Below are 12,571 nucleotides of genomic sequence, written 5' to 3'. Positions count from 1 at the left end.
TTTTATAGTAAAGTCAAACGAAAGTTATTACTGTCAGCTCGTAATTTACAAATGGTAGTGTCCATTTATGTTTATATTTTCATCTCTGGTTTACAGCGTGTTTTGAAAACATTACTAAAGCCTCATCAAATCATTATGAGGTTGTGGCATCTCAGAAATTCTTAAAGGACAGAGAAATTTTCTCCCACAAATGTTCAAATTGATTCACTGAGCTGGGAATCCTCCATCCTCTCAGAATAGGATGTTTCTTTAATACAACAGTACTTCCTTAGAATAGAAAGATATTTTTCTTGTTCTAAAAACCTCCAAGTGACAGAAATGTAGAAGAGACTGAACCTCAGCTAAAATAATATAAATTCTTAGCACATTAGTTGTTTCATAACTTTTTTACCACTCCTTCACAACGTCAGCTACCGCCAGCTGGGAGGTTTATTTTCTTATTCTGGTTTGGGTTACTGTCTTGCTTTGCTACTTGTGATAGCAAAAACCTTATCCACCCTTGTGCAGTCAGAAAGTATGAAGTGTTTGGATCAGCCCCTCCATTTCCTGCGAAGATGATAATGCAAACTGAAATGCCCTCTCACACACTCTGCCCTGGAGCTCCCGGATTATCACACCCTCCTCCCCACAGCTGAGGTTCAGCTGAGCTGCAGGGCACGGACAGCACTGCTCTGCTGGGCAGCCTGGCTGCCTGGGGGTGCCCCCTCCCTGCCCCTGGGGTCACTGGTGCCCCGGGCTGTGGGGGCACAGCCCAGCTCTGCCCCAGCCAGGACAGCTCGTGGGACGGCCACGGACATCCCCACGGCCCTGGGGCAGCAGCACAGAGCCAAAGAGCCAGAACAAATAGACTGGATAGCCTTAAGGTTAAGGATATTTTTGTTTCTCCTTCCAGCAACAACATATCAGTTGTGAAAATTAGAGGCGCTGTTTGAGCCGTTTCAAGAGGAGGCTTTGCAGTGACTCTTTGCAGTGCGGTAAATCTTTCCTGCAGAATGAGCACACTGAGGATGGCCTCAGATTTTGGGGGTTTTTACTCTTTCCCTCCTGTCTCTGCCTGCTGGCCAGTTACCCAGGGATATGGGTGGTAGTTCATTATGCATGTCTTTTTTTTTTTTTTTTCATTCAGGCCTATAATGAGAAAACTCTCCCTCTCTAAATAACCAAGAAATACATCTTGTATACACCACTGTGCTTCTGTTAAGGGTTATCTTTGCATAAGCCACAGATCATTAAATTTGTCATGGTATTTATAGTTTACTAAATCACACTTGCAAGTGCAATGACTCCACATGGCATTTTGGGAGATGGGCATCTGCAGCCACTACAGGTTGCTGTGTGAGCAATAGAGACAGGGTTTTTATTGGTCCTGTATTGTCTCCTGGAGCTGCCCACAGTCCTAGGACAGATTTCAGCTGATTGAATGCATCCTGTGCCCCTCTCTTCTGGAATCCCAGACAGCTCTCTGCACTAGGAGTTGGAAGCTGATGCCGTGCCCTGCGAAGCCATCCCTCATACTGGAAGGCTTTTTACCCAATTCTAGCACCCAACATCCAGTTCAAATTACTGAAAACAAATTTCTTTCTGATCAGTTGCTTTAACGCTCAAAGGACAGACGTTGTTGTCTGGGACCATGCTATACAACAACAAAACCCCCGAAATTTTTCCACATTAGGTCCAAAAGCCACTGTGCAATTGAGGTTCCCAATGGCTGACAAATGCCTAAACCAATCATAGCACCTACTGCTATGACAAAGATAATTACTGCCTTTCCGTCGGTGAAGTGTGTACCCTGCTCTGTATCATATTTAAAATAATCTAATTCCAACTCATTTTCCCCTCCAAATCGTTTCCAGCTGTACAATTCCTTTCTTTCCCCCATATTGTTTTTATTGGATATAGCACAAGTCCGTAAAGATAGATTTTCCCATAATAAATACACAGATGTTAGAATAATAAACATACAGTCAACCTGATATATGAATATTGCTAAGCATTAACAAATATTTAGCAAACAACATAAGTTGATTTAAAAAAATAGAAAATGAGAACATAAAGTAGTAGAGAAAGAAATGGCAAGAGGAAAGAAAGGCAAAAAGTGAGCTAGAAATGTACTTACTTTAGCAAGCTGTCTGGATTCATTTATGGTTCCCTTTATTGATTTGCTGATAGCATTAAAGCACACTATGGTTGTAAAGCATTCCTAGGAATGCCGCCTGTCTTCATGTGTTGGAAGTTTTCTGCTCGCACTGAAAGTCAAGCTTTCCAAGTTGGCCAACTCATACCACACTAGACACTACTGTGCTGGATTAATCTATCTGCCTGGACATGAATTTCCATTTTTGGAGAATAATGAGCCTCTCTACTCCTCCCATTTTTGGTAGGAAGTTTCTATGAACATTTGGCATCTCGGTTAAACCATCATCACAGCCCAGAATAAAAATGACTGGATTCATATGTGGAATCCAAATTTAATTAAGCCTATATATGGCCTGAACCAGGAATAATTTACTGACTGACACCCCCTCAGCATGTCTGATAAGATGCCAACCATTTGTCCATGATGCCATCACTTACACATCTCCCGTGCCCAATTCCCATGTCCTTTCAGACCTCCAGCTAAAAGGCTGGGATCCAGAGTGGACTTACAATGTTACCTGTTTCCACTGCAAATAAAGAATCACTGTTTTTTATGAGTATCTTGCCTTCAGAAGTTGTCCCCCTCCCTTTCCTAGTGCTCTGTTGGAAACTGGAGGTGTTTGTGTGTCTGTTTGAATGCATGCTTGTGTGGAACTGTGACATTCAACTTTATATTCTGATTGTGCTTCTCAAAATAACTTGTGAAGTCCTCTTCAGTTAATAAAATCCATGCTTAGATTTTGTTAGTCTCTAAAACTGAAGGTGTTTTTTCTCATCCCTCCCCTTTTCTGCCAGGAGCGTGGATCAAAAGTTGAGCCAATGGGAGGTGACAGGAAGGTTCTTAAGATGGTTCCTTTCCTAAACCCCCCAGGGCAAGCAGGGCTGTAACTTCACTTCAGGTGCTTCCTTTCAACACACCAGAAAACTGCAGAAAACCCACACAAAAGGTCAGAGATAGAAAAAAAAAAAAAAAAGCCCAACTTCCAACTCCCTTGGCTTTGACCTGTTTCTTGGTGTGTCCCTGTCAGGTGTCCAGTTCAATAATTTGCCAAATCATGGCATTAATGACACAGCCAAATACTGCTAAGTCATGGCCATTTTCCACATCACGAGTCTGAGAGAGGAGACAGCTACAGATCACTTCTGATATCTTGACAGACACATTTTTCAAAACACCTGGATTTAGCACTGGTAACAACTGTCTGTTTATAAGACCTACAGTTTGGAGAATTGCAGTGGAAATGATAAATGCACAAATAATTAGCCAGAATATTCCACTGCCAAGGACCAACAAGCAGGTTTCATTTCCATTATTGATTCGGACTCCACGCTCCGGAGCCTGCCCTGCCTGCTCTTTCTGCATGGAGTTCTTTGCTTCCAGCTTTCAGAGGTGTGGTGACAGATTGCTCTGCCCATCCTTTGGGGGAATAGAGACTGGTCCCCAGTGCTGCAGCTCCTCTGCATCAATAACCTGATGAGACCAGAGGCTTTACCCATCCGGATCAGGGTCTGGCCTTCAAAATGTCAGAAGACGATTATCTTTAAACACTGATGATATGTCATTAACCAGATAATGTTTGAATCCATCTGTTAAAGAGGCAATCTTTAAGGAGTTAATTTGCTGAAGAGGCTTAAAGGAAGAGGAATGAATGGAGAGTGCAGAAGATGATGTGAGAAGCTGGCATGAGAACTAGGGATGAGTGCAGGAAGGTGACACACACATGTACAGGGACAGGATGAGTGAAGTGAGCGCAGGGCTGACTTTGCTTTGGGGATGGCATGACTATGGAAAAGTTCCCAGCTATAAATGTACCAAAATAAGCTCTATACAATGCTTGACTAATTCATCCCATGCTGCAGCCTTTGTTCATGCTACTAATTTAGATTTCTCTGTCGTTTTTTATCTCTAGCTGCTATAAATCTTTCACACCAACATGAGTGCCCCACGCCTAACATTATTTCTACAGTTGTTATTCTGTCCTCTGGACTATTTCAAGTGTTTTTAATACAGATTCCATGTACTGGTGGTACAGCCCTCATTCACTGGAGCACCTCTTTGAATCAATAGCTCATTGCCCATCCAGCCGAGCTGACAAACTGAGGACTCCCTCTGGCACAGTAGGATCCCAGGAGGGGGGACATCTGCCCCTCTGTTGTGCCTTCCAGCTGCTGCTTGGCTGTGGCTGGAAGATGCTCTGAGTTAATGGCCCCTGAAAGGTGGTGGTAGCAACAGAGGCACATGTGTTGGAGAAACCTCACGTTGGGTCAGTCTGGAGTTTGCTTTGCATTTTGAAGGAGAAGTGTTGCATCAAGATACAGATTAGAATAACCATAATTCTGCACTTGTCAGTGATGGTGGGAGAGTCCTGTCCTAGTGGCTAAAGAGTAGCTCCTCTCTCTCCCATACAGCTAGAGAGCAATTAATACCATGTTACCATGGCTTACTTGCCCTCCCCACCCTGTGACCTGAATAACTCAAATGTTCATCTCCCTGAGTGGTTCTGGGACGAAGCTTTCCTTTGGGATGAAGTGAAAAATATGCTTGTCTTTTTCAGTCTTAATCCTTTCTTCAGTCTGTTCAGGCAGAACCAAATGGCTGGTTTAGTGTTTCTGCATGTGTCAGACACAGATGTGTTTTGTTAGACATGTGAATATTCATGCTTATTCTGCTTACAAGTGTTTTGCACCCTTAAGTGCTGGGTTTTTAAACCTCTGTCCCTCTTTTACCGTTTTCCCCCTTGCTAGTTTAATAACACCACTTCCTAAACCCTGCCCTTTTCCTAGATACTGACCTCATCATCTCTGGGTGCTACTCTGCTAATAAAAAAATAAAGACATGTGAATTATGAGCTCCTTTATAGAGCTGCATGGAACTCATCTGGCTCGGCTGGAAGGGGTCATGTAAACCTTCTCCATCCGGTGGAGTCTGTGTGGTTTCACACCCAACAAATGTCAAAGCAGAACTCAGCTGCAACTGCCAAGTTTTGTCTGTGTTTGGGTTAAGCCATAAAAGAACCCACGAGGTTCCACATCAGGCCTTTCAGAGCTGCAAAAAAACCACCCAGGTTTGGTGAAGAGGTCAAGAATCTGGTGAACATTTTGGTAAATATGGCTTGAACAATGGCTCAAGAAAACCCTATTTTTTTCAGACTTGGTACAGCCTGACCAACCTGATCACTGGCCCATCCTGATGACAAATAGTTTTTGTTCCTTGTAGCTCTTATTTTGCATGGAAACATTCAGAATAAAAACAAAAGCACAATTTGTAGTCCTCTTCAGGCATTTGGACTGTGCTCCAAGGTTTCTGAGAACAAAAGGACTGTGGTGAAGAGGATTATCACCCACAAGCTGAGTGGAGCTGAGGAGGCACAAATTCTTCAGCTTGAAGAGGAGGGAGAGCAGAAATGGAAGCTCAGTGATGGCACCAACTCTGGTACAACCCTCCAGAGTGCCCCCTCAGGGCTCTCACAGAAGTTAAGATCCCTGCCTTGCCCAAGGTCAGAGCACACCTGCAGGCTCTGGCAGGTGAAAACACAGCATGCACAAGTACAACAGGGCCCTGCTTGGCAGCTCTGTGTTTTCTGGCAGCAGCATGATTTTGGACATCAGCTGAAGGCAAACAAGTGTAATACCAACCAAGGAGGACCAGACCTGTGCTTCTAGTAGTCAAGACAAGTGACTAGAATTTTTTCTGGTTCACCTTCAAAGTTGAAGGTAGAAGTCAAATATTAGGTTATTTCCTGTACATGGTGTCTTGAGAATGTTTAAAGCCTTCTACTTATACTCTTTCAGAAATAAAAGTTAGGCAGAAAGTATTATCTAAACAGAATTAGAAATTATCTTAGGACACATGCGGGAAGAGACACTGATGAGCAAATTCCTCACCACCAGCTTTTCAGCATCAAAAGTAAATTCTACGAAGCCTTCTTCTGCAGTTCAAAAAGTTCAGACTTTTGCCATTGATTTGCTTTACCAGTTCTTTTCATCATTAGTTTTAGCCCTCTCCACTTCTGTGATCTGGTGTGGAGTAATGGTCACAGAATATGACAGTTTTCCTGCCAATGCAAGTCCATTCCCCTGATGCCAATGGATTTATTCCATCACAACAATTTATAGCTGGGCCACTGTGCCCTTAAAACACCCAGACCTCTGCCAGATTCTCAGACTTGCATGTTCTTTGAAAAAATATTCCGTTCCCTCAGGGACTGAGGTGTACCTCAGCTTTTGGCCTTCATTTCACAAGGGTGTCAGGGAAGAACCCAAAGCCTTGATCTCTGACAGCCAAAGCACCGTGTAAGTCGATTCCTCTTTGCTCAGATGAAATGTTTTGCCTTTTTTTTGGTGCAGTTTCAATGAGATCTTGTGTCTGACCAAACTCAGTTGTGCTGGAGGCACAAGACTCACCTGAACCATTAAATTCGAGGGTTGTCACCCAAATCAAAATGGGACACAAGAAGAAGAGGCTGCAACCCTGCTGAGGAGCTGGACAGTATCACAGCAAGTGCCCCATGAGAGCCACACACCACAACACAGAGCAGCAGACATGGGGGGGTGGGGAGTGGGCAGCCCTTGGGGCAGAGAGAAAAGGTCAGGAACAGGCTGAGGATACCCAGCTGGGTGATGAGGAAAATAATGATCTCAGTGCTGGAAAAAAATATACATGATCTCCCCTCTGAAATAATATCAGACATAGGGTAAATGGAAAGTGATTGATTTAACTTCTGCCAGCTAACAGCTTGTCAGGCCAAGGTCCTGTATTATTTTCTTTGAATAGGTTTCCTGCCTCAAATCACAGGCAGTATTTTCTTTCCAGTATGACAACAACACTAAAATGTATCACTGCCACATACTGGAAGGCCAGTGCCTTATGCACAGTACTTCCATCAATTATTTGGGACCTTCCCATTTCCTAAGCTTTTGGGAAGTCTGCAGAGGGATTTTTCTGAGCTGATTTTAGTTCCCTTTTGATTGGCCATATTATGCACCGCAGTTATCATGGCAACCTCTAACAAGACAACATTGGGAAATATTTTTTCACGGCCTTGATGGATGGCTGTGCAGGCACCTGGGCCAGTGCTGGGTATGAAGTTGCACAGATAGGAGTGACTTCATCTGCAGATCCCTAGAGATTTCCTGTCTCTTGCCAGTTACTTTTCTGGGCAGATCAGGGAGGGTTGTGAACCTCTGCGGGGGCACAGCAAGGAAGGGAAAAGCAAAGCAGCCCCCAGGAGCCCATCCCTGCGGCACCACACGGGAGACACCCTTACCTACTCGGAGCTCTTGTCCAAAGACCGTTTTCTCTCCCAGGGCAGAGCAGTTCCAGCGGCCGTAGCGGAACTGGTACTGGCACTCATTGATGCCCATCTGCGCCCCCTCCCCGATCACGATGATGGCATCGGGGCGGCTCTGGCAGATGGCGCGCTGCCGGGGGGCCAGCCCGGGGATCTTGTTGCAGATTATGTTGGCTCCTAAAGCCACCACGGACGACAAAGCTCTGGGGAGAAAAAGCAGAAAGGCACGTTACAGCCAGGTTGAGGTGGCCGGTTGGATTTGCCACGCGCTGCCGCGTGGCTGGCAAGGCGCTGGGCAAAAGGGGAAGCGTTGGAGGGTGGGTTCTTTGTGCCAGCTGTCCCAGTGTCTCTGGTCTGGTAAAAGAGGCTGGAAATTTTGAGGTAATTCCTGATCAGATTTGTGCCAGAAAAAACGAACAAATGGAATTTTGGCACTTTTGCTTCCAGAGCCATCAGCAAGACTTATTTAAAAATAAAAAATAGTGATAATTGATCATTCACAAATCTCTGAAACTCATGTCTGCTTTGAATGTAGATTCAGGCTCAGTGTTTCAGTTGCTGCAGCCAGGTCATCCATCCCTCATTTGAAACTGTTAAGCACAATTTAGAGAATGCTTGACACTACCGACCCTCTTGCCCATTATTACACTCAGGTTATTGAATGATTAATGAAGTTCACCAGCCTAACTCTGCTTCTAGATCTGGCAAACATCGTGGTGCACATAGGAGTGATCATTAATATGTGCCATCCAGACTAGAAGCATTTGCAGATCTCATTCTTCAAGTATATTTTCAGAATTCATTATAAGGTTTCCATGTAACTTGCACCTGCCATATGTTTTCACTTTAGCATGTTTATTTTTCATTTTTCAGCTCACTTTTCAACATCTTTACTGGCTCATTTTTCAACATCTTTACAGGCTACATTTTAAATGCTAATATTTGGGAAAAAAATAAGACAACACGGATGCACCTCAGGTCACATCTCCCAGGTACCTGCCAGGCCCACATGGAGATGATTGAACTGGGTCTGGACAAGTCAGCAATGGCACAGAAGGGCCTGGAAAAGGCCCTGCCCTGCTGCCTTTGGTGACAAACCAGGGTGCTGAGTGTCACTGCTTCCTGCACTTGCAAGGAAGTACCTCCACAAACCCTGTCCCCTCTTTAGCTCAGTATTGGATCATCTGGGTCATTTCCTTTTCCCACCAAATGCCTCTGTGATGCCAGATCGTGCTGCAGCAGCCTGGGGGTGAGTGGAGTTCCACAGTAACAGTCACCACACCTAAATAGGTCAGTAACAGGACACAGATCAACCTCCCCAGTGTCTTCCTTTCCATTTTGAACACCAGCCTAAGCCTTTCTTCTCAGTGTTAAAAACTTCCCACTGGAAATGCTCCTTTTGGAAAATACTGACTAAGCAAAATCAAAGAATTTCGTCAGAATTTATCAACTTCATCACAAAGGTAACTGCAAAATTCATCAATGCTGTATTTCAATGACATCAGAGCATTGCATTTTGTCATTTCAGTGAACTACAGCAAAGCCAGAGCAAAAAGGGTGAAGTGGAGAACTCTTCCCTGAGCAAGATGAAATACTGCTATTACTGTGGAATGGAAATTCCATCCTGACTCACCCTGCCTTTAACAGGTATTTGTGCATCTTTTCCAAAGTTAACAATCCATGAGAAATGCACCAGTTGTGGTTTTTTATTTCTGGCTTGCAGGGGGTTAGAGATATGGAGCCAAGCTATCACAAACCCAGAGCATCTCTGTGGTGCTGCCTATTAAACAAAAATGGGAACAAAATGCAGTGGCAGCTCTGACCACTTGCAGTGTTTGGAGCAGGAGCACTCAGACCTGTAGCTTTAATCCATGTTCCTGTGGGTACTGAGCAACAATAGGAGCATCAACTGGAACCAGAGAGTCCCCCAGATTCATGCAGGTTTTGAGCTAAGGTTTTGCTTCTGGCAAAAAGTGTTTCTCCACTTTAAAAAAATGAGTAAAATATCTAAATTATGATGTCTTTAAATCAGGACTTCCCAAGAGATATGATAATCTTAAAAAAAATATTATGAGTTGGATGTAGAGATAAGATTCTCTGTGCAATGGCTTATGACCTTTATGGTCTTTATTTGACAGTCCTCGACTTACTGAGGCTATGCCATCAATTTACAGGCAAAAATTATATATAAAAATTGTTTGTATATGTGATATAAATATTTTTAAAACACTAAAAACTGATAAAAACGATGAGAACTTCCTGACATGATTTTTTCAAACTGGCGAGCCTCCACAGTTTCCACTAACTATTACCTCAAGTTAGTTGAGCAGCAAAACCTTATGACTTTCAAAACAAAAGAAAGCAAGAAAAAGTTGGCCACAGCATCTAACCCACGTATAATTTTCAGTTTAGTTGCTTCCTCCATACACATCACTACTCTCTCATAATTAGGTTAAAGAGTGTATTCTTTGGTCTCCCATTGTTTTTGGAGCAGGCCTTGGTCAAAGTATTTCAATACAGTGGGTCAGTTTATTCATCCAGAAAATAAGCATGATCATATCTGCCCCAGAAGGTATTGTGAGGATATTGTAATTATTATGTGTTTGTAAAGTGCATTAAAACAATTAAACTGCAATTATTGGGGGTGGAGGGTCTTAGTTTTTCTATTATTACTTCCAGGAACTTCCCCCTCTCCGGCCTGAACTTACCAGCATATTCCCTCAGACTTGTTTAGCCTACTTTTAAATTATTACTACCATTTCAGTGCCAAAAAAAAAGCTGAATCATGACACTGAGGTTTTGGAAAACTTTATTTATATTAAAGAAATGCACCCAGCAGCATTTCAAGCTTCCTCTGCCCCGTTCTTGCGGCGTCCCTCAGTGTGTGCCTCCGTCACAGGCTCGAGGGCTGTGCTGTGCCCCTGCCCCTCGGCAGGTTGGAGGCACAGGATTTTTTTTTGCCAAATGGAGAATGTTTCACCCCCACGCCACATTTTGGCATCTTCTTCCATCTAATCTTCCTCTGCGGTGCAAAATCCCTCGATTCTTATCACCCCAAACTCCCAGTGTGAGGGTTCCTGGGGCCAGTTCCAGGAACTGTGACCACCCCCCAGCACGGCAGCCCCACAGGCTGCTCTGGGGTCACCCCGGGGGTCATCCCATCCAACACCAGCCACGAGGCTTATCCAGCTCGGCAGAGCTGCTGCAGGAATGTCACAGCTCCCAGGGGACTGCCCTGAGTGTCTGGCACATGCAGAGCCTGCACCTTTCTCATTCCCTTTGTCATTAATCCAAGGGAAACACCAGCACTGGAATTGAGCAATGGTTATAAACACAGTTACACCCAAATTTAAAAAAAAAGAACCAAACACAGATCTGGGCTTGGATAGGACCCTGCAGTTCAAACTTCCATCAAACTGAACCTGAGGAACAAGGTTTTGGAAGGCCTGGTTTCTGTATTAGGACCCTGAAACGTCAAGTTTTTCATCCTTTGAATGAATAACAAGGGCTGTCACAGCAAGCAGAAGTTTTTGGCAGTGGGAAACAAGTTCCAGCTTATTTTCTGAAATAATGCGTGTTTACTTATGCAAACACAGACAAATCCTGTCACTAAAACAGAAAATTCTCCCTCAAAATATATTTCCTGCTATGGCTGTACCTTCACTCCAGGACCTCAACAAGTCCAGCTTCCCTTTTCACACAGCAAAGTGAAAATTATTATATATTTCAAGCAACTCATAAAAGTAAAGGTCTTTGAAACACTTCAGAATTAAACACCAAGGCCTAAAATCATGTGAGTTTTAAGAATGTAAAATATAATTCAATACTTCTGGTTGGAAGAGAAATGTACTCTTCATTCATAGTTTGCTTTCTTGAGTCTCAATTTTATATTTGCAAATGTAAGCATTCACTGAACTTGAGCACAACTCATTTCAATGATTTCAAGTGTTATTATGTCCTTGCAACTTCACCTACAGAAAGCTCATTGCTCTGCTGCCCATGTTCACCTGGAGCTGCTGCTGCCAGGGCTTGTTTTCAGCAGGGAATGCAGGGATTCAGGGCTTGTTTTCAGCTGGAAACGCAGGGATTCAGGGCTTGTTTTCAGGTGGGAATGCAGGGATTCAGGGCTTGTTTTCAGCCGGGAATGCAGGGATTCAGGGCTTGTTTTCAGCCGGGAATGCAGGGATTCAGGGCTTGTTTTCAGGTGGGAATGCAGGGATTCAGGGCTTGTTTTCAGCGGGGAATGCAGGGATTCAGGGCTTGTTTTCAGCCGGGAATGCAGGGATTCAGGGCTTGTTTTCAGCCGGGAATGCAGGGATTCAGGGCTTGTTTTCAGGTGGGAATGCAGGGATTCAGGAATTGTTTTCGGGCGGGAATGCAGGGATTCAGGGCTTGTTTTCAGGTGGGAATGCAGGGATTCAGGGCTTGTTTTCAGCGGGGAATGCAGGGATTCAGGGCTTGTTTTCAGCCGGGAATGCAGGGATTCAGGGCTTGTTTTCAGCCGGGAATGCAGGGATTCAGCCGCACGGGTGAACGGCAGCGGACCTGGGCAGCCCAAACCCGGGCACTGCACCCAAAACCTGCCCCACTGCCTGACAGAAAACCCGCACAAGGGGCTCTTTGTTAGGAGGAATCACCGAGGCATTTTGTGGTGACACTGCGACACATCTGAAACTGGACACCCCCACCAAATGGGGCACTTCATTAGGAATTCCTGAGTAAATATTTTGACCGTGTATCGGTTGCAGAAGTTGGCAGGAGCGTCCCGGGCTCTGAATGGCATCTGCATGTGTTTAGGCTTTCAGTTTTGTTTTCCACCCCTGGCTTTGGGAAATCCTCGTTCAGTGCGTGTGTTATTGGGAGGGAAATGCAGTAAGGCTGCTGGTCCAGCCCTGGGGTGCTTTCCCTGCTGCTGGAGCTCCCAGCCAAGCCTTTGGACCTGGGGGCTGCAGACAGCAACGCCTTTGCTCCCTTCAGATGGAAGTTAGAGGTTTCTTGGAGGAAGTGACCCAAAAAAAGTGTCTGATAGGTGATGTACTTTGGTTGTTGGCATGGTCAGGAATGAAAGTGGTGGGGTAAGTGAGAAGAGGGATGACTCACACAAGGACAGAGCTTGAGAGAGGATTGGGAGCAAAGACTCCATC

The 12,571-nt window shown here is 44.6% G+C and overlaps 1 protein-coding gene and 1 long non-coding RNA gene across 8 annotated transcripts in view; one reads left to right on the top strand and one right to left on the bottom strand.

Moving 5' to 3' along the window:
* Nucleotides 1-12,571, bottom strand: part of WNT7B (Wnt family member 7B) — an 81,114-nt gene that overhangs the window by 31,175 nt on the left and 37,368 nt on the right. The window contains exon 2 of the mRNA XM_064654046.1: nucleotides 7,404-7,630. Coding sequence (XP_064510116.1) covers nucleotides 7,404-7,630 — 227 coding nt within the window. The remainder of the gene's footprint in view (nucleotides 1-7,403; nucleotides 7,631-12,571) is intronic.
* LOC135413932 (uncharacterized) overlaps nucleotides 1-12,571 on the top strand; it is a 134,751-nt gene that overhangs the window by 90,362 nt on the left and 31,818 nt on the right. For 6 of the 7 annotated variants that reach the window (XR_010430502.1, XR_010430501.1, XR_010430503.1 and 3 more), the window contains one exon: nucleotides 8,956-9,074. This is a non-coding gene — a long non-coding RNA (uncharacterized LOC135413932). Of the gene's footprint in view, nucleotides 1-8,955; nucleotides 9,075-10,106; nucleotides 11,778-12,571 lie in introns of those variants that run through there. The other variant, XR_010430505.1, reaches the window with a different exon arrangement.

Source organism: Pseudopipra pipra, chromosome 5, assembly GCF_036250125.1.
Source record: "Pseudopipra pipra isolate bDixPip1 chromosome 5, bDixPip1.hap1, whole genome shotgun sequence".
NCBI classification, from domain to species: domain Eukaryota; kingdom Metazoa; phylum Chordata; class Aves; order Passeriformes; family Pipridae; genus Pseudopipra; species Pseudopipra pipra.
The sequence above is the reverse complement of the archived record's forward strand: the minus strand, read 5'-3'. Positions and strand labels throughout refer to the sequence as shown.